Source organism: Gigantopelta aegis, chromosome 6 (assembly GCF_016097555.1).
Source record: "Gigantopelta aegis isolate Gae_Host chromosome 6, Gae_host_genome, whole genome shotgun sequence".
Classification (NCBI taxonomy): Eukaryota; Metazoa; Mollusca; class Gastropoda; order Neomphalida; family Peltospiridae; genus Gigantopelta; species Gigantopelta aegis.
Window position 1 is genome coordinate 11,379,667 of NC_054704.1, and position 20,695 is coordinate 11,400,361.

At 39.0% G+C, this 20,695-nt stretch overlaps 1 protein-coding gene across 6 annotated transcripts in view; it reads left to right on the forward strand.

The window, feature by feature from the left end:
- The window catches only part of LOC121375153 (protein sprouty homolog 2-like), a 30,624-nt gene extending 26,173 nt beyond the window's left edge, over positions 1-4,451 (forward strand). For 5 of the 6 annotated variants that reach the window (XM_041502420.1, XM_041502421.1, XM_041502419.1 and 2 more), the window contains one exon: positions 1,775-4,451. In XM_041502420.1, coding sequence (XP_041358354.1) covers positions 1,823-2,629 — 807 coding nt within the window. In that variant the 5' untranslated portion in view covers positions 1,775-1,822 and the 3' untranslated portion in view covers positions 2,630-4,451. Of the gene's footprint in view, positions 1-460; positions 484-1,774 lie in introns of those variants that run through there. The other variant, XM_041502423.1, reaches the window with a different exon arrangement.
- The last annotated feature ends 16,244 nt before the right edge of the window (positions 4,452-20,695 follow it).

A 20,695-nucleotide genomic window follows, 5' to 3' on the forward strand; every position in this document is an offset into this window, starting at 1 on the left:
GCCTCGGTGGCGTCGTGGTTAGGCCATCGGTCTACAGGCTGGTAGGTACTGGGTTCTGATCCCAGTCGAGGCATGGGATTTTTAATCCAGATACCGACTCCAAACCCTGAGTGAGTGCTCCACAAGGCTCAATAGGTAGGTGTAAACCACTTGCACCAACCAGTGATCCATAACTGGTTCAACAAAGGCCATGGTTTGTGCTATCCTGCCTGTGGGAAGAGCAAATAAAAGATCCCTTGCTGCTAATCGGAAAGAGTAGCCCATGTAGTGGCGACAGCGGGTTTCCTCTCAAAATCTGTGTGGTCCTTAACCATATGTCTGACGCCATATAACTGTAAATAAAATGTGTTGAGTGCGTCGTTAAATAAAACATTTCTTTCTTTTCCTTTCCAGTCTATTGCTACACCGCAATCGAAATCGCGGAATTCATGAAATTCGCAATCAAACGGAATCGGCCAAAAGATTTGCTGCATCTATTTTCGAGTAATACTGACATAAATTAATATTTAGCAGTAATCTATAAGTGTTTCTGACATTACTACCTGTATCAATTTTCTGCAAATGTGGAACCAATATCTCAAATAAAATTTGAAGGGAGAAAACATTCAACAAAAACAATAGCGACTTAGCGGTTCCCAGTCCATTGCTATGCCGCTATTGCTCCAGTGTAGCATTAGACTGGGTACGAGTTGGGGGAGATATTGTTATGGCATATGATTAGACTGGGCACAAGCTTGAAAAAACTGTTACTTAACTTCACCAGTAAAGGACGACTTTCATTGTTTCAGTGAAAAATAAAAACGCATGATTAAAAACCCAAGAACATTATATGGTATTCCGATGGGATACTGGGTTCTTGAAGTCTGGTATCCATAATTAAATTCTGGTATCCCCGGGATATCGGGATACCGTTAATCTCAAACACTGAGATGCTTATTTTGTTTTTAAGATTTACTTATAGAAGGGAACTGGATTCCCATAAACATGTCCTGCTCATCCATCCTAATACAGTGTACTAATTGGTCCAACATTACTTAACTTCATTACCGTGGATTGAAGACTTAGTATTTTAGCAAATGCTTGTATCAAATCTACCATTGTTCATGCTGTGATAGTTTGTATAAGTTTTTAGATACTTGTATTTTGGCTATAAATACAAATATATCTGTTTTAGGGTTCTCAACTGGTCTTCACATTATTATTGATATCGTTTGGAATAACTATATTACAGTAAAAAAAACTCCCACCCTGCCACATATGTACAGTATGTTTTGGCTGTCATTGACATGTGTGTAGCACATGTGGCCCAAACATCTGTTAAACATATGTTTCTATTTTTTGGTGTAATAAATCCATTTCCTTTCAAGAAAAGTGTTTGCAAATGTTCTCAGCAGACAGGAAATGGTAATCAGTAGATAACTTCCTTCCTTGATGGTCAGCAGAAAAATAATCTGATTTTTTGATTGGTTGAAATAAAATAATATGGTGACTTAGAGTCTAGTCTAGACTTATGTTGAAATATAATCTGATTGGCTGAATTGCTTGATCAGGGCAAAGCATTGTGAAGCACTGAACTTGAGCATTCATTCTGGTTTGTCTGCTCACGTGCTTTGATCTGATTAAGACAAGACATTCAATAGCCGATGATTAATTAATCAATATGCTCTAGTGCTGTCGTTAAATAAAGCAAACCATGATTAAAACAATGTTGGTAGATTACTATTTTGAATATGAAAAGTGCTCTTGCTAACCTTTATTTCTCTATATTTTGCAGATCCTGATGAATTATGGATAAGTTTGAAGTTTCTGGTGTCCTAGGACTATGCCCCTGGATCGGGACGCCATTGGGGTAATGAGAAGTTCATTACGACCTTTTCCATTGCCCGATCAAAGTCAACAGGCTGTTGTCACCCTGGGGCAGGTTCGGCCCGGTCCTCGCGCCCAGAATGAATACGTCGACAGCTTGAGGCCCCAGAGCATCCCTCCCCTGAAGAATGTGTCTCTGTCTGTGGGGGGAGGAGGGGGGAGCCCACAGACGGTACCTGCTCACGTGCGCGTGTGTCTGCCAGCCAGCAGGAGGCCGACGCTGAACACTACGATAATCGCGACGCAGCCCAACTCTGCGTCGCCACCCCTCAAGAAGGAGCCCATCGAGGACGACAATCACGGCGACTCGATCATCTGCGCGAACTGCGGCAAGTGTCGGTGTGGCGCATGCACGGAGCCGCGGGACCTGCCCTCCAAGTGGCTGTGCGGCGACCGGTGCGAGGTGAGTGCCGAGAAGGCCGTCGAGTGCTGCACGTGCTTCTGCTGTGTGAAGACTGTGTTCTACCACTGCGGCCAGGACGAGGACGCAAACTCGTGCTACGAGGACCCGTGTGCGTGCTGCAGTGACGACACGCCGCACTGCGTCAAACGGTGGACATGCATGGCCATCATGGCGTTGTGCCTGCCGTGCCTGTGGTGCTATTGGCCAGCCAAGGGCTGCTTGCGGGGCTGCACCTCGTGCTACAACAGGTGTCGCAAGAAAGGCTGTCAGTGCACGCGGAAACCCCCGGACAGTCGAACCGTTTCCAAACACTCGCAGACACGCCGGCTTTTGATCGAATCGGACAGCTCTAGTGCATAACTAGGAGACTTTTTTTTCGGGTGCATCGTGGTTAACACGTTGGCATCTTTTATTTATGCGGGTTCAAACTTATCAGAGTTTGCTGTTGTGAATAAGGAATTTATATGGTATATTGAGCATTTGTATAGAATCTGAGGTTTTATGTCTTTCGTTCTGGATATATTATATATATATATATATACATATATATATACACACACATGTATATATTATAGATATATATGACAGCTGAAAGCAGGAACAGATAGCATGTTTTTGTGATCATGTGCTACTTGGTGCAGGAATGGAACATCGATTCGCTGATTCTGTCCAGCTTGCATTAAAATCGGTGGAAATTCTGGAAGAACGGCCATAGGAAGCAGAGTTCAGTTCTGTGAAATTAATGAGTTTTAAAATGTGATTCGGAATACGTTTTCTTACTGGAATTGGAATTGTGATTAAAATTATAATTCAAGCATGGATATACGACTGTATCTTAATGTTATTATTTTTCTTTTGTCACAGTTTCCAACCGAAAAATATATGTCTGCAATGAAATATTTCTAATTTTTTCTTGATGGAAATGTATTGGTTCACATCAGCAAGTTCAACCAGAGGAACGAAATGTCATAAGATTTTTTTTGATTTTTTTTTTTTTTTTTTGCGCCAATTCAGGGAACAGGCCAAAGCCGCTAGTGGCAATCAGTGCAAGGCATATACAATCACTGTTTAGACGATATGTTTTAATGGATCTATATTGTTACTGTCTGCATCTGTTGGATTCTTGCCTCGTTAGTTCACAGCATTTGTTACTGAATCTAGTAGATGTTTCATGACCAAGTAAATATTTGGTTTTAATCATTTTGCAACTCATCTGTCTTAGTTTTTTAATAGTCAAGGTGGTTTTTTCTTTATTAATCATGTGAAACAAATTTATTTATATCAAACTAATAAGCTGATTTTTTTTTATGTTTACATAAATCATGTTTTGACACTGTGCCATTTTTAGCTGTACACTGCCAAATTGTTAGTTTTTATTATTATTTTTTAATTTTTCAAAACGTCTTCTCTTCCTATCATGTTTAAACACTAAGACTTCTGAAAACTTTATCTGTTTTTTTTTTTTACTGTAAATTATTTTAACATCAGCGTTTCATTTTAGCAAGCATTTAGGTATGTATTTAGCTGTAAATACTTATTAGATAGTATAAGTATCAGAATTTAAAGTTTGGTTTAAAGTTGAAAGTATTTTAAATTTGTTATTGTTCAGTGCTTAAATAGATACTTAAAATTATATACATATAAAATATGATCATGTTTGTGTTGAAGATCGACGTTTTACGATAAAAGTGTTTGCCTCGTCTCCTATCCTTCCCTCCCATGTCAATCTTTTTTTTTTCTCTCTTTCTCCCTTGGAACATGTTTGTGGCACATATTTATTGTCAGTGTATTACAAGTTGACTTTTTCACCCCTATGGACCACTTTGGATTCACCCACACAAATGAACTGGGGATTCCGATTTGTACATTTTAGGGGTGAAAGAGTTGCCCATCTATTTTATATAAAATAGGCTATATTTATTTGTGAACAAGTGGACGTACATATATTTTTAACGGATGCCGCTGAACAGTGGCGTTCGACTGTTTGAAAGGTAATCCAAGAGAGTGGACTGGACGTCAGCTCACTTACAGTGTAGGGCCATACCCAGTTGAGATGCAGGACAATGTGTATAGTGTGATATGATGTATATAATAGACACTTGTTACCGTGGTTACGTAGTGCTGCGTGTTGTCTGCAGCTCATTGTGTTCAACAGTTGTATATAAAGTCTTGTTGCCGTTAACATCTAGTTTCGTTCTTTGTGCGTCTATAAATTTTATTTATCAGCAGGTGAGTCACAGGAGCAGGAGAGAAACAATCACTTTTAAAACCTGCTCCAGTGGCACTCTAACCTATTGTGAATCGTCAGAGCAAGATAGGCAGAGTGAATTGAACCTTGATGTACAGTGTTCGACCAGTGTTTGAGAAAGTCCCTAGCCCTCGCAGAAACTTTGGCTAGTGCCCTATGTCTTATAGTACAGTTGATAAAATCAACTAGCCAGGCCCAGGGCCTCGTTCCATGAAGCGATCTTAGTGCTAAGATCACCTTAAGTGTATATAATCATTATACACTTAGGTGATCTTAGGGCTAAGATTGCTTTGTGGAACAGGCCCAGATAAAAAAAAATTCACTTGCCAGGACTGAGGGCTAGTAGATTTGTTGAATCCTGCTTACTATTAACTAGACCATCATCATAAAGAGATTCATTGTCTGGAGTTTGTTGCCCAGGAGACAATATTTTAAAGATAAAGTCTGATTATGTGATTTTTAATTTGTCTGTACAGTGATTCTGAGTTTTCCACTATTTGTAAAAAAATCTACATATTCTTCCCCCAAAACATATGGTATAGTTTCGACAGATGCTTTGTCTACATTCTGAATGGGGGCTGTCTTTTTAGACCATTGTACAACCCTAACTCTAGGGACAATAAAATACCTGACTAACAATATTAACATTTCTGGAATGTGTTTTTATACCCTTTTTAATCTCTGTAATGACAGTATTTCCAGCTTCTTCTATTATTTTGATACTAATATTTTATTGTAAGTCATTAATGAACAGTTATTACACATATTTGATAAAGTGGCTTTCAGAACTTGTAACAGTTCACTGCATTATCTGTTGGCAGTACATGTGAATTACAAATTGCACAACCAAAATTCATTCATTCATTTTCATTTCAACTTATTTTTGTGCATATATCCAATTAAGATTAAAGCACTCAATCCTGAGCACACACCTGTAATCTGGGCTGTCTGTCCTGGACAGTGAGTGATTAGTGAGAGAAGAAGATGTAGTGGTCTTGCACCTACCCGCCGAGTCGTTAAAACTCACTTTGTGTGGAAACCTGTACCCGGCTGTGAACCCAGTACCTACCAGCCTTATCTTTGATGGCTTAACCATGACACCACTGAGGCAGGTACCAACAACTCGAACAGAACAACAGTTTGTGTGAAGTATTGGCCTGCTGGCAGCCATTAAGATATTTGTGTCTAACAGAGCTTTTTTAACTGCTGAAATTAGATATGCAATACATTTTCTTATTTAGAATATCATTGTTGGTATATGTAATGTATTTCTAATAGCACTAATGTGTTTTTGATATTTCATACTAAGACAAATTCAGATATTGTTTAGTTTTTCAATCATACAAAATTATTTGGAGGTAAAATTCAGTTTATTCTACTGGAAACATTACAACAAAAATGCATTAAATATTCAACTACGGATACTCTGAACAAGAATATACAGCAAAATCCCTCAAAACTGGACCCTCACAAACTGGAATTCACTAAAATCACACATTTTTATCTGTCCCTTCTCTAAGCTGGATACCTCTTAAAACCAGACTTTTTACTTGGTTCATGGTTGTCATGGTTTAGAGGGGTTTCACTGTATACTAATATTTAATATGCTTTCAGTCATTCAAAAGGTTGACCGGCCTCGGTGGCGTCGTGGCAGGCCATCGGTCAACAGGCTGGTAGGTACTGGGTTTGGATCCCAGTCGAGGCGTGGGATTTTTAATCGAGATACCGACTCCAAACCCTGAGTGAGTGCTCCGCAAGGCTCAATGGGTAGGTGTAAACCACTTGCACCGACCAGTGATCCATAACTGGTTCAACAAAGGCCATGGTTTGTGCTATCCTGCCTGTGGGAAGCGCAAATAAAAGATCCCTTGCTGCCTGTCGTAAAAAGAGTAGCCTATGTGGCGACAGCGGGTTTCCTCTAAAAACAGTGTTAGAATGACCATATGTTTGACGTCCAATAGCCGATGATAAGATAAAAAAATCGATGTGCTCTAGCGGCGTCGTTAAATAAAACAAACTTTACTCTCTTTTTTTTCAAAAGGTTATTTTAGTTGAAACATTTTAATATGGCAGCTAGCTCCAGGTAGTCTCTTTCAGAAATTGCCTTTCTGTTCAGCCATACATGTTATAAATATACAGACATTAACTTTAATGGCTATTTAACTTTAATATAGGTTTAACTCTATAATACTGTGTATGTACCAAGAACACCAGTGTTCAGAATACGTAATTAAAGTATATTAAAAGGCATATTAATTGGCATAGCCAGATTTTTATATTTTGAGTGAGGGGGCACTCACATTAATTCAAACAGGCAAATATAAAATGCATACTCTACTATTGTGGATTATAAAATTAATTTTGGTATAACAGATTATAAATGAAAATTATAATCACTGGGGAAACCAAATTTCATTATTGAAAAGCCTTTTTATGGATACCTGAGGAAATTCTTTATTGGTATGCTGGGCAATTTGTGTGACATGACTATTAAAACCAGTGTACCTTCTGCTGATCCCATCTCCTGAAGTCGTTTTTCCAACATTGTAAACAGCTGAATATAAACAGGTTTTGTTGGGGGGTGGGGGTGGGGGGTGTCTTTGTTATGGCTGTATATACATGTAGCTGCAACTCTCACAATTCGTGTCTGCATTCAGCGATGCTAATATAAACGTTTGAAACTATTAAAATGCTGAAGTAACGTTGATTAATGACAGTATGCAACATTTGTGAAGAGATCGGTACCAGTATAAATATTTAAATTACAAATAGATTATATATATTTTAGCTTAAGTAAACTATTTTTTTCTGGGAATTTGTTTTTCTGTGGCAATTCAGTATATGCCAATGTTGTTATTTACACAGGTATCCATAATTAAATACATGTATATACCAAAATATTAAGTGGGATATGACAATTCGGCAGCTGGTTGAATAAAGTATTTCTCGGGACATGAATGAATATAATATGGCCATTTATTAAGTTAACAGTCAGCAGTTGTAACAAAGAGCGTGGTATGTCCTATCCTGTCTGGGAAAGAAGATTGGGAATGGCGAGTATGTATGGCAACAGTGTGCTGATAAGCTTGTAGTTTAAAGCAATAAAAGAATGGAAACTGGATTTGTTAACAGTAAGAGACTGGTGTACGATACCATTATAAATCCACGAGGACAGCGAACGTTTTGGCCACTACCATTGGAATGGGAGAGGGTGGGGTGGACTAATGCTCATGGGAATTTTGTCACGGCCTACATCGGTGTGATGAAAAATGTATGATGGCATTGCAACTACCTGTTTTTGCTTTTTCAGATGGCAGCTACGTATATATGGAATTGCTAATGAATTGAAAGCGGAAAACTGTTATGAAGTATGTATAAAATCAGAATGATAAAAACGTCAAGAGAAGGGTATAAAACGTTTAGCAATATTGAAGCTTGTCAAACACATTTTATTTAATCTCTCGAAACGTAATTTGCATAATTGCATTTTTAGGTAATGCTTCACTAACTTCATGCTTATAACTACAAATATTCCTGTGTTGGGTTTTCTACCAACATCAAATTTTGGATGTCCAGTTAATCCTTACATTAAGTAAATAAAGTTTTCGGGTAGCTGTCTATGTGTAAATACCCATTTTATAATGCTACCGGCATTTCCATTACACCAATACTTCAATGAGATTAGTAACGGGTGACTACCTCAAATTATTATGAAATGTAATTTATTAAAAGTGAAATAGCATTGGTATGATATCATTCATGATAATCCGATCAAGATTTCGTAAAACAAACAAATCTACTACTTGTAAAGAATCCTGGGTTTTCGATTTCCTTGATCTGTTAAAACGTCCACCTGCTTCTAACAGGCCACCCTTCTATGTACCTGTTACAAACTAAGCTAACAAACACTACGATACTTTCGATACTTTGATAATGTATTTTAATGTAAACGCTAAACAAGTCCATTGGCCGCTGTTTAAATTTACATATATAGTTTGTACCATTGAAACAGGTGTAAACAACACACGTGAATTGTGTTGGGTTTTTTTTTAAAACAACACGAAAAAAGAAGAAAGAAAAAAAACCCACAAATTGTTTAGAACAAAACTGATATCCACAAAGTAAATTGGGAATAAAATACTTCCAGGCTGGCGAGGAAGCTGATCCCATTACCATGGTTACACGAAGGAATGGCCATCTGATCCGGTGAATGGATTTGCCGGGGAACCGACTTAATTGACAAGTGCACACGAACCACGAAACTGGTTCCTGGCTTCTATTTCCAGTGACAACGCTCCATTCCTGTTTCCACGTTGGTGCCAAGCTTTCGCTGCTTGATAAACATTCGCAAACTGTTACAAATAACAAATCAACTGGGGGCTTTTCAAAATGTTTTCATTCAGCTATTAAAGAGATCAGAGTAGTGTTTTTGGCAGAAAGTATTTAACAGCCTACTGAATTTAACTTATTTCCAAATTGAATTCACATTACTTTAAAGAGTCTAAAATCGTTAGTTATGCTTCTAGACTTTCTTCCATTGCAGAATGTGGGGAATTGTTTAAACAGTCTAAAATCGTTAGTTATGCTTCTAGACTGTCTTCCATTGCAGAATGTGGGGAATTGTTTAAAGAGTCTAAAATCGTTAGTTATGCTTCTAGACTCTTCCATTGCAGAATGTGGGGAATTGTTTAAAGAGTCTAAAATCGTTAGTAATGCTTCTAGACTCTTCCATTGCAGAATGTGGGGAATTGTTTAAAGAGTCTAAAATCGTTAGTTATGCTTCTAGACTTTCTTCCATTGCAGAATGTGGGGAATTGTTTATAAGAGATCTCATGGTGCATTTCAGGGCGGGACGTAGCCCGGTGGTACAGCGCCCGCTCGATGCGCGGTCGGTCTGGGATCGATCCCCGTTGGTGGGCCCATTGACCTATTTCTCATTCCAGCCAGTACACCACGACCGGTATATCAAAGGCCGTGATAGTACTACCATGTCTGTGGGATGATGCATATAAAAGATTCCTTGCTGCTAATCGGAAAGAGTAGCCCATGAAGTGGCGACAGCGGAACTCCTCTCTCCATATCTGTGTGGACCTTAACCATATGCCCGACGCCATATAACCGTAAATAAAATGCGTTGAGTGCGTCGTTGAATAAATCATTTCTTTCTTTCATGGTGCATTTCAAAACGAGTAACCGGTTTCGTCATGCTACAGACAGGCGTCACGGTTAAACATAATACGTAATAGCCTCTAATAAAATGTGTAGCCTACTGTGGTGTAGTAAACATTTAATTACGTTGTCGGTAAACATTTAATTACGTTGTCGGTAAACATTTATTTCCTTTCCACTGCCAAATATTATGGCTTTGAAATCAAAGGAGAGATAAGAGTACATGTATTGGACAATTAAAATAACCTTCCATGTTAAACTGGTTTCAATTTGGTGTCTTTGACAGGAAACGGACCACTTTTCGAAGAGCTTAGTGTAAACATATCAAACTAGCAAGTCGGTTATGGGGTGTGAAAGGAGGGACATCATTGGCAGCACGAAATCATATCGTCATTATTACACCAACTGATGGCTTCTGATACTGCAGTTGGTTGTCATCGTCTTTATCCTAGAACTCGTCTATGAAGTCAAATCGTCACTATTACACCAACTGATGGTTTCTGATACTTCAGTTGGTTGATACCGTCTTCTTGATTCTAGAACTCGTCTGTGAAGTCAAATCGTCACTATTACACCAACTGATGGTTGTGATACTTCAGTTGGTTGATACCGTCTTCTTGATTCTAGAACTCGTCTGTGAAGTCAAATCGTCACTATTACACCAACTGATGGTTTGTGATACTTCAGTTGGTTGATACCGTCTTCTTGATTCTAGAACTCGTCTATGAAGTCAAATCGTCACTATTACACCAACTGATGGTTTCTGATACTTCAGTTGGTTGATACCGTCTTCTTGATTCTAGAACTCGTCTATGAAGTCAAATCGTCACTATTACACCAACTGATGGTTTGTGATACTTCAGTTGGTTGATACCGTCTTCTTGATTCTAGAACTCGTCTGTTAAGTCAAATCGTCACTATTACACCAACTGATGGTTTGTGATACTTCAGTTGGTTGATACCGTCTTCTTGATTCTAGAACTCGTCTGTGAAGTCAAATCGTCACTATTACACCAACTGATGGTTTGTGATACTTCATTTGGTTGATACCGTCTTCTTGATTCTAGAACTCTGTGAAGTCAAATCGTCACTATTACACCAACTGATGGTTTGTGATACTGTGAAGTCATTCTATCGTCACTATTACACCAACTGATGGTTTGTGATACTTCAGTTGGTTGATACCGTCTTCTTGATTCTAGAACTCGTCTGTGAAGTCAAATCGTCACTATTACACCAACTGATGGTTTGTGATACTTCAGTTGGTTGATACCGTCTTCTTGATTCTAGAACTCGTCTGTGAAGTCAAATCGTCACTATTACACCAACTGATGGTTTGTGATACTTCAGTTGGTTGATACCGTCTTCTTGATTCTAGAACTCGCCTGTGAAGTCATATCGTCACTATTACACCAACTGATGGTTTGTGATACTTCAGTTGGTTGATACCGTCTTCTTGATTCTAGAACTCGCCTGTGAAGTCATATCGTCACTATTACACCAACTGATGGTTTGTGATACTTCAGTTGGTTGATACCGTCTTCTTGATTCTAGAACTCGCCTGTGAAGTCATATCGTCACTATTACACCAACTGATGGTTTGTGATACTTCAGTTGGTTGATACCGTCTTCTTGATTCTAGAACTCGCCTGTGAAGTCAGATCGTCACTATTACACCAACTGATGGTTTGTGATACTTCAGTTGGTTGATACCGTCTTCTTGATTCTAGAACTCGTCTGTGAAGTCAAATCGTCACTATTACACCAACTGATGGTTTGTGATACTTCAGTTGGTTGATACCGTCTTCTTGATTCTAGAACTCGTCTGTGAAGTCAAATCGTCACTATTACACCAACTGATGGTTTGTGATACTTCAGTTGGTTGATACCGTCTTCTTGATTCTAGAACTCGTCTGTGAAGTCAAATCGTCACTATTACACCAACTGATGGTTTGTGATACTTCAGTTGGTTGATACCGTCTTCTTGATTCTAGAACTCGTCTGTGAAGTCAAATCGTCACTATTACACCAACTGATGGTTTGTGATACTTCAGTTGGTTGATACCGTCTTCTTGATTCTAGAACCCGTCTGTGAAGTCAAATCGTCACTATTACACCAACTGATGGTTTGTGATACTTCAGTTGGTTGATACCGGCTTCTTGATTCTAGAACTCGTCTGTGAAGTCAAATCGTCACTATTACACCAACTGATGGTTTGTGATACTTCAGTTGGTTGATACCGTCTTCTTGATTCTAGAACTCGTTGTGAAGTCAAATCGTCACTATTACACCAACTGATACCGTCTTCTTGATTCTAGAACTCGTCTGTGAAGTCAAATCGTCACTATTACACCAACTGATGGTTTGTGATACTTCAGTTGGTTGATACCGTCTTCTTGATTCTAGAACTCGATTCTAGAACTGTGAAGTCAAATCGTCACTATTACACCAACTGATGGTTTGTGATACTTCAGTTGGTTGATACCGTCTTCTTGATTCTAGAACTCGTCTGTGAAGTCAAATCGTCACTATTACACCAACTGATGGTTTGTGATACTTCAGTTGGTTGATACCGTCTTCTTGATTCTAGAACTCGTCTGTGAAGTCAAATCGTCACTATTACACCAACTGATGGTTTGTGATACTTCAGTTGGTTGATACCGTCTTCTTGATTCTAGAACTCGCCTGTGAAGTCAAATCGTCACTATTACACCAACTGATGGTTTGTGATACTTCAGTTGGTTGATACCGTCTTCTTGATTCTAGAACTCGTCTGTGAAGTCAAATCGTCACTATTACACCAACTGATGGTTTGTGATACTTCATTTGGTTGATACCGTCTTCTTGATTCTAGAACTCGTCTGTGAAGTCAAATCGTCACTATTACACCAACTGATGGTTTGTGATACTTCAGTTGGTTGATACCGTCTTCTTGATTCTAGAACTCGTCTGTGAAGTCAAATCGTCACTATTACACCAACTGATGGTTTGTGATACTTCAGTTGGTTGATACCGTCTTCTTGATTCTAGAACTCGTCTGTGAAGTCAAATCGTCACTATTACACCAACTGATGGTTTGTGATACTTCAGTTGGTTGATACCGTCTTCTTGATTCTAGAACTCGCCTGTGAAGTCAAATCGTCACTATTACACCAACTGATGGTTTGTGATACTTCAGTTGGTTGATACCGTCTTCTTGATTCTAGAACTCGCCTGTGAAGTCAGATCGTCACTATTACACCAACTGATGGTTTGTGATACTTCAGTTGGTTGATACCGTCTTCTTGATTCTAGAACCCGTCTGTGAAGTCAAATCGTCACTATTACACCAACTGATGGTTTGTGATACTTCAGTTGGTTGATACCGGCTTCTTGATTCTAGAACTCGTCTTTGAAGTCAAATCGTCACTATTACACCAACTGATGGTTTCTTATACTTCAGTTGGTTGATACCGTCTTCTTGATTCTAGAACTCGTCTGTGAAGTCAAATCGTCACTATTACACCAACTGATGGTTTGTGATACTTCAGTTGGTTGATACCGTCTTCTTGATTCTAGAACTCGTCTGTGAAGTCAAATCGTCACTATTACACCAACTGATGGTTTGTGATACTTCAGTTGGTTGATACCGTCTTCTTGATTCTAGAACCCGTCTGTGAAGTCAAATCGTCACTATTACACCAACTGATGGTTTCTTATACTTCAGTTGGTTGATACCGTCTTCTTGATTCTAGAACTCGTCTGTGAAGTCAAATCGTTATCGGGGCGGGACGTAGCCCAGTGGTACAGCGCTCGCTCGATGCACGGTCGGTTTGGGATCGATCCCCATTGGGCTATTTCTCGTTCCAGCCAGTACACCACGACTGGTATATCAAAGGCCGTGGTATGTACTACTCTGTCTGTGGGATGGTGCATATTTAAAGATCCCTTGCTGCTAATCGAAAAGAGTAGCCCATGAAGTGGCGACAGCGGGTTTCCTCTCTCAATATCTGTGTGGTCTGACGCCATATAACCGTAAATAAAATGTGTTGAATGCGTCGTTAAATAAAACATTTCTTTCTTTCTTTTTGATACTGTAATTGACATCGTCTTGGTACTCGACTTCGTCAGTCACACTGAAATCATATCCAACTGATGGTTTTTAATACTGCAGTTGGTCGACACCGTCTTGATCCTAGAACTCGTGTAAGAACTTTGGAGTCGTCATCGATTTTTTACCCATCAGTCTCGCTGTTACTTTTCGCTTTGATTACATGCGGCCTCTGTCATACACATCGTGGGTGGACACTAGTCGGCTTGTGTGGCCGTTCTCAGTGGTCCAGTGGTAACTTAAGTCATCGATCTTGAGGCTGGTAGGCGCTGGGTTCGTATCTCAACACCAACTCGAACGAGGAATGAATTTTAACGGCTCTTGGGGAAGTGTTTGGCCACTACGCTGACATTGCTGTCATGAACAACCAACCATCAACTTGGACAGACAGAGAAGACAATAAATTCAAACATTAACTGGATATCATATAAACACGAACAATGAAGGAATAAGAGATCTCCACTGATTCTAGTGACCATTCGTTTGATGTGGTATGGTGTACTGTTATAGTTTTCGGGGCAGGATCTAGCTCAATGGAACGCTCGCCAGAGGTGCGTGCGTCGTAGGATCGAACGCTCGCCACAGATGCGTGCGTCGTAGAATCGAACGCTCGCCACAGATGCGTGCGTCGTAGAATCGAACGCTCGCCAGAGGTGCGTGCGTCGTGGGATCGAACGACCTCAGTGGACCCATTATCTGTGATTTGGTTTTCTCTATCCCAGCCAGTGTACCACGACTGGTATATCAAAGAAGCACTGGTATGTGCGTGTCCCTTGCTGCTAATGAAAATATGTAGTTGGTTTCCTCTAACAGTACGAGTCAAAAATTTACATTTAATAACCGTTGATTAATAAATCAGTATGCTCTAGTGGCGTTGTTAAACAAAACAAACTTGAACTTTAACTGGTAGTTTTCGTGCTCATGACCAAAGAAGTTTCAGGCAAACAGAATAACTCCAAAAATTCGACAAAAAACATTTACACTAGTATTATATTAAGTTTAAGCACCATCTGCTCGTGGAATCTGCTCACAGAAGCGGATACTGCCCTGGCACAGGTGACCTAGAAGCACTGAACAAAGCGCAGATTTCGTTAGTGTCACATTCGTACTGGAGTTGACATGACCGGCAGTAAAGGACGATCGATAGCCGTGCCATGTCTACTGAGAATTCCGCACATCACGGAGCGTCAGGTTCGATAGCACGATACACACACGCACACACATATATACAGACACACATACACACACGCTCCACTTTCCTTTTTCTGCTACTCTAGTTTGATATTCCCTATCTCAAAGTATGGGGGTTTTTTAATTCAAAAGAACCCTTGTACGGTTGAGGGAAAGATCATCTCAGCACATTTTAAACTACGGCTATTTAGCGGGTTTCCTGTAAAAGAACAGTGTCAGAATGACCATATGTTTGACAATGATAAGATAAAAAATCAATGTGCTTTAGTGGCGTCGTTAAATAAAACAAACGTTACTTTTTGGTAGGAACGAGAAAACCCCAATCAGTGGATGGATCCACCGAGGTGGTTCGATTTCGCGATGCATGCACCTCAAGCGATCACTCAACCGACTGAGCTAAATCCCGCACCTTCTATATCAAATACACATACTTCTCTATAATACTTGTGCCCAGATTATTTTTTTACTGCTCTCCCCTCCCCGCGTTATTTTAAACTAAGAATGGTCCTGCCCTTGCGATGTATGCATTTTGGGTTATGTGCTTATGTTGGCGTGCTTAAACCGTCATTGGATGTACACACAGAAGTAAGTGATATCGGGTGTTTCATAATAAACAAACTTTAATAAAAAAAAAAATAATAAAAGAAAACAAACAAAAGAAAATTTTGAAAAAACCCCCCAAAACACACCAACAGAAACGTCCCACTTTTGAAACTGTAGCAGAAAAAGTATGAAGCGCAGAACACGCCCAAAGCAGTTTTAGTTTTCTCTGTCGATAGTAAAATGCTCAGTCATACATCGCTGCTTTCAAAGTAATGTATAATCCTTAGATTAATATCAAAACTTAGCTCACAATCTTCTGCCACAGCCTCTAATCCTTTCTACCAGGATGAAAGGTACTTCTTTTCTTCTCCGAAAGGAAGAAAGGAAATGTTTTATTTAACGACGCACTCAACACATTTTATTACGGTTATGTGGTTAAAGACCACACAGATATTGAGAGGAAAGCCACTGTCGCCACTTCATGGGCTACTCTTTTCCATTAGCAGCAAGGGATCTTATATATTCACTACCCACAGACAGGATAGCACATACCACGGCCTTTAATATACCAGTCGTGTTCCGAAATTTAATGTTTTACCAACATTACGATATTTTCTTTTTGAATTTCTCCAGTCGTGAAAGTGTTCGCACAACCGATGTCGACGTTCTCGGTGACATTCCCGTACTGAATATAGTACATAGAGTTATAGTCGGGAGATTTTAAAAGAAAATCACAAAATGTTGAAAAAGAAAACCTTTCTGCAAAATAAAGAACTGCATTTAATCGTGTAGAAACAGACTATTGGTTAATCCACCACCGACTAGTACCATTATGCACACACTAGATAGGTGCTGAGCAGCTTCTCAGTGGTAGGGGCTTTTTCTGGGGGTTTTCTTTTTCTTTTTTAATATTATATTTGTTATCAGGCACTATTTGATAGGTAAGCTATGTATCAAGACCGGCCTCGGTGGCGTCGTGGTTACGCCATTAGTCTGCAGGCTGGTAGGTACTGGGTTCGGTACTGGGTTCGGATCCCAGTCGAGGCATGGGATTTTTAACCCAGATACCGACTCCAAACCGTGAGTGAGTGCTCCGCAAGGCTCAATGGGTAGGTGTAAACCACTTGCACCGACCTGTGATCCATAACTGGTTCATCAAAGGCCATGGTTTGTGCTATCCTGCCTGTGTGAAGCGCAAAATAAAAGATCCCTTGCTGCCTGTCGTAAAAAGAGTAGCCTATGTGGGCGACAGCGGGTTTCCTCTACAAAACAGTGTCAGAATGACCATATGTTTGACGTCCAATAGCCGACGATAAGATAAAAAAATCAATGTGCTCTAGTGGCGTCGTTAAATAAAACAAAAATTACTATGTATCAAAGTTAAAATTATACTACAGGTATTTTGTAGAATTGTTTTCCGTTATCATTTATTAGAACCTTTTGAAAAGAAATCGCTTATATAGTACAAATTCAGTACAAAAGTGGGATCTTTATATAGTAATTCAGAAGCATGAAGTACCAAGAAGTATGCATTTAAAAAAAACCCCATCATATATCACTCTGGCTAAACCGTTAATATTGCAAAATATCATGTTCCAGTCTTTGCCTGTATTACCTATACGTTTGCTTAACAAACACACACACACACACACACACACACACACACACACACACACACACACACACACACACGCGAACGAACACCAAAAAACATTTATTTTTTTTAAATCCAAAATTAAAATAACTAAAAAACCAAACATGTACTCGTGTTTGGACATTTTGTATAAAGATACAAGACAGAATGTTGAAGTTGGGATAGGTCTATCTTAATTACAATTTTGTGACAATTGGAAACACGTTATCGTTAATTAACACATTTGTCTTTTTAGAAGAAATATGGTCAGGAATATAAATTTTTCTGGAGGGAAACCCGCACCACTGCCTCAACCCCGCTAGTTACAGTCCACTCCGATAGGTACAGCCCTGGGAGCCAAATGTCGAAGAAAGTGATGAAGAAGAAGAAGAGTTAAAGCCAACCCCACATCAACCCTTAGAAAAGACCCCCCCCCCCCACACACACACACACAGACAAAAAAAACTCAAACCTCCCACCCACCCAAAAAAACAACAACAAAAAACACCCAACATCAATAAATAAACACAGCCATCACCATCACCCCAAAACAACAACAAACAAGCAACCCCCCCCCAAAAAAAACCAAAAAAAACAAACAAAAAAACAACAAACAAACGCCAAAAGAAACATTTAAAGATAATGAACACGTTGTATACTGAACGCCAAAAGAAACACGAGTATAATGTTCAGCTGTAACACTGAATTTTAATTCTTAAGAAGGGATCAACACATCGAGATGTTAGAGCATTACAGCTCGATATACTGTTTATCATTTCTCAGAAATTAGGGTTTGTAATCAAGTAAATACATTCTAATTACAAACTAATCACAATGCTAATTTACGTTTCTATTAGACTTTAGTATAATTTTCAAAAAAGTAGCCAACTGCAGCCATTATGTTCTCTGCGTACACAAAATCCAAGTCGTTGTACATCTCGAACGGATCGTGTGGGCGTTAGGTGGAGAATTATCGACGAAACGTCGTGGTCGAGTTCAAAGATCCAATGACCAGGCGTGTTCATCAAGAAAATAAGTAATCACCCTTTCACTGACTGAACGCTATAATCAGACATGTAGTGGAGTGAAATGTCAAATACCCGTGACTTGTTCGCCACTTGGTTCAGTATTCTTCGACTGAAAACATTTGGAGGACATTTTGACTGGTCGACTATCAGGTTTAGAACCGATCACTCGACAGTTTTCCATCAACGCTCGTGTTTATAATACATGTATTTTGGTTTCAAGACTTCTGACTTTAGATGGTGACTTCGAGGATATGTAAACCTAATGGCCCCACTACTGTGTTTGTATTAAGTTTGAACTCCAGAAGCTGTTAAATGCCATTTTTCTTGTTTACAGACTATTCCTGTAAGTTATATTTTGCTGGCTGACTAGCTGTCTGTCTGTTTGTTGTTCCCATAATGTTTATTAGTATACCATCTAAGTTTAAAAAAAGAAAGAAGTGTTTTATTTAACGACGCACTCAAAACATTTTATTTACGGTTATATGGCGTCACACATATGGTTAAGGACCACATAGATTTTGAGAGGAAACCCGCTGTCGCCACTACATGGGCTACTCTTCCGATTGGCAGCAAGGGATCTTTTATCTGCGCTTCCCCAGGCAAGATAGCACAAACCATGGCCTTTGTTGAACCAGTTATGGATCACTGGTCGGTGCAAGTGGTTTACACCTACCCATTGAGCCTTGCGGAGCACTCACTCAGGGTTTGGAGTCGGTATCTGGATTAAAAATCCCATGCCTCGACTGGGATCCGAACCCAGTACCTACCAGCCTGTAGACCGATGGCCTGCCACGACGCCACCGAGGCCGGTGCTCTAAGTTTTAAGGTTTTTCACAAGCTGCTGGTGCCATTTGAACATTAAAAATATTTTCAAATATGTTCATCTTCTTCCCAATTGACACATTACCTAAAACATTTAATAAATAACAAAATAATAATAAAAAATTTCAAAACATGTAATTTACTTTTGAAAGGTATGAAAAACTGTTGCAACCATATTATGACAAGAAAAACGTACGAATGGAGAAGTAACTTTCTGCTAACCTCAACTCAATTTTTTTTTTTTTTAAATCCCTAAGAATATACTGACCCACTAAAAGCGAGCCACAGTGAACCGTACCACAACCACCTCGAGCTTTTCACTAATTTAATAGACAGTTTGCCAAAGTTAAGACGAGGCAGCTGATTTCTGTTTGTTTGTAATTCACGTCTGTCTGCCAGCTTCCAGATATATAGTGCCAACATTCAACTTTGGCTACTGCCCATTCATACCAGCTGTAGCCTAATTGTACCCGCATCTCGATATTATCGACAAGACAGCGCTCAAGTGTACGTCGTCAAGGCGACCTTCAAACGAACAAGAAACACCAGGCTAGACGAACCAAACGTTTGGTGCCTGCTGGTGCTTGCCAAGAGCGAAGGAAAACAACTCTGATAAAGATTCCATTTTCATGGGTTGTCATGGTAACCCACTCCTTGGTGTTGTGTTATTTTTGGCTTGTCTGTTTTGTGGCTTTAGCAATTTTCGCGATTTCAGTATGCTACATAGTCAATAATTTCAGTGTTTGGGGTTCCATAGTTGTTCATTAGACATTGAAATCAATCTGAAATATTATTTGTCAAAAGTTACATTTAAAACTGACGCTTTATAGAATTCTTTAAATATATGTAGTGTAAACAAAAGTCGACTGCCTAAAACGTAATATATAAAAGCAAAATTTAATATATAACAACAAGTACTGTTACTCAGAGGCGAATCCAGAGTTTCACGAAGGGGGCATAACTCCCATAATGGTTTGGTGGTGTTATCAATTAAGGCACTTTCTGTATCTTACTTGGTGCGACTACCAAATTCTATATAATAATTATGTTTTGAGACTTTAGTGTCAATATTACACAACTAACAGATGTCTGTTAAATGTAAGATTTCTCTAGTCAATATGCATGTATGCATTATTATAATAGTATAGTACTTAGTATATATGTATTTTCTTTTCCAGTATTTTAATGTATTGTTGAGGGCCAAGTGGAAGATTAGCTTGTGCTGAACCTGTCACCCTAATTAAATAAAGTTATTATTATTATTACCACTATGGGAATGATGTAATAGTAATTTAATACTAAACATTTTCAAATCATTTATTAAACTAATGATTTACAAATTAATCCACTGTTAGAAATATTTTAGCCGTGTTTATAATATAGCTAAAATGTATTTCTTATGTTGTCTGTGGACAAATAATTTAGTTTCATCATGTTGGTCCTATATAGTAAGTTGTTTTAACTTTGAGAATTTATGATAGCTAGTAGCTAGGGCAAAATCAGTAAGTAAGAAATGAGGACTGGTACCACAATACAAAAAAAACCAACAAACAAAACCCACCCCCAAAAAACCAAAGAAACAAAAGCAACAAAACATAAAACAAAACAAAACTCACACACTAATTTGTAAGAACAGTTTTAGAGAGAGAGAGAGAGAGAGAGAGAGAGAGAGAGAGAGAGAGAGAGAGAGAGAGAGAGAGA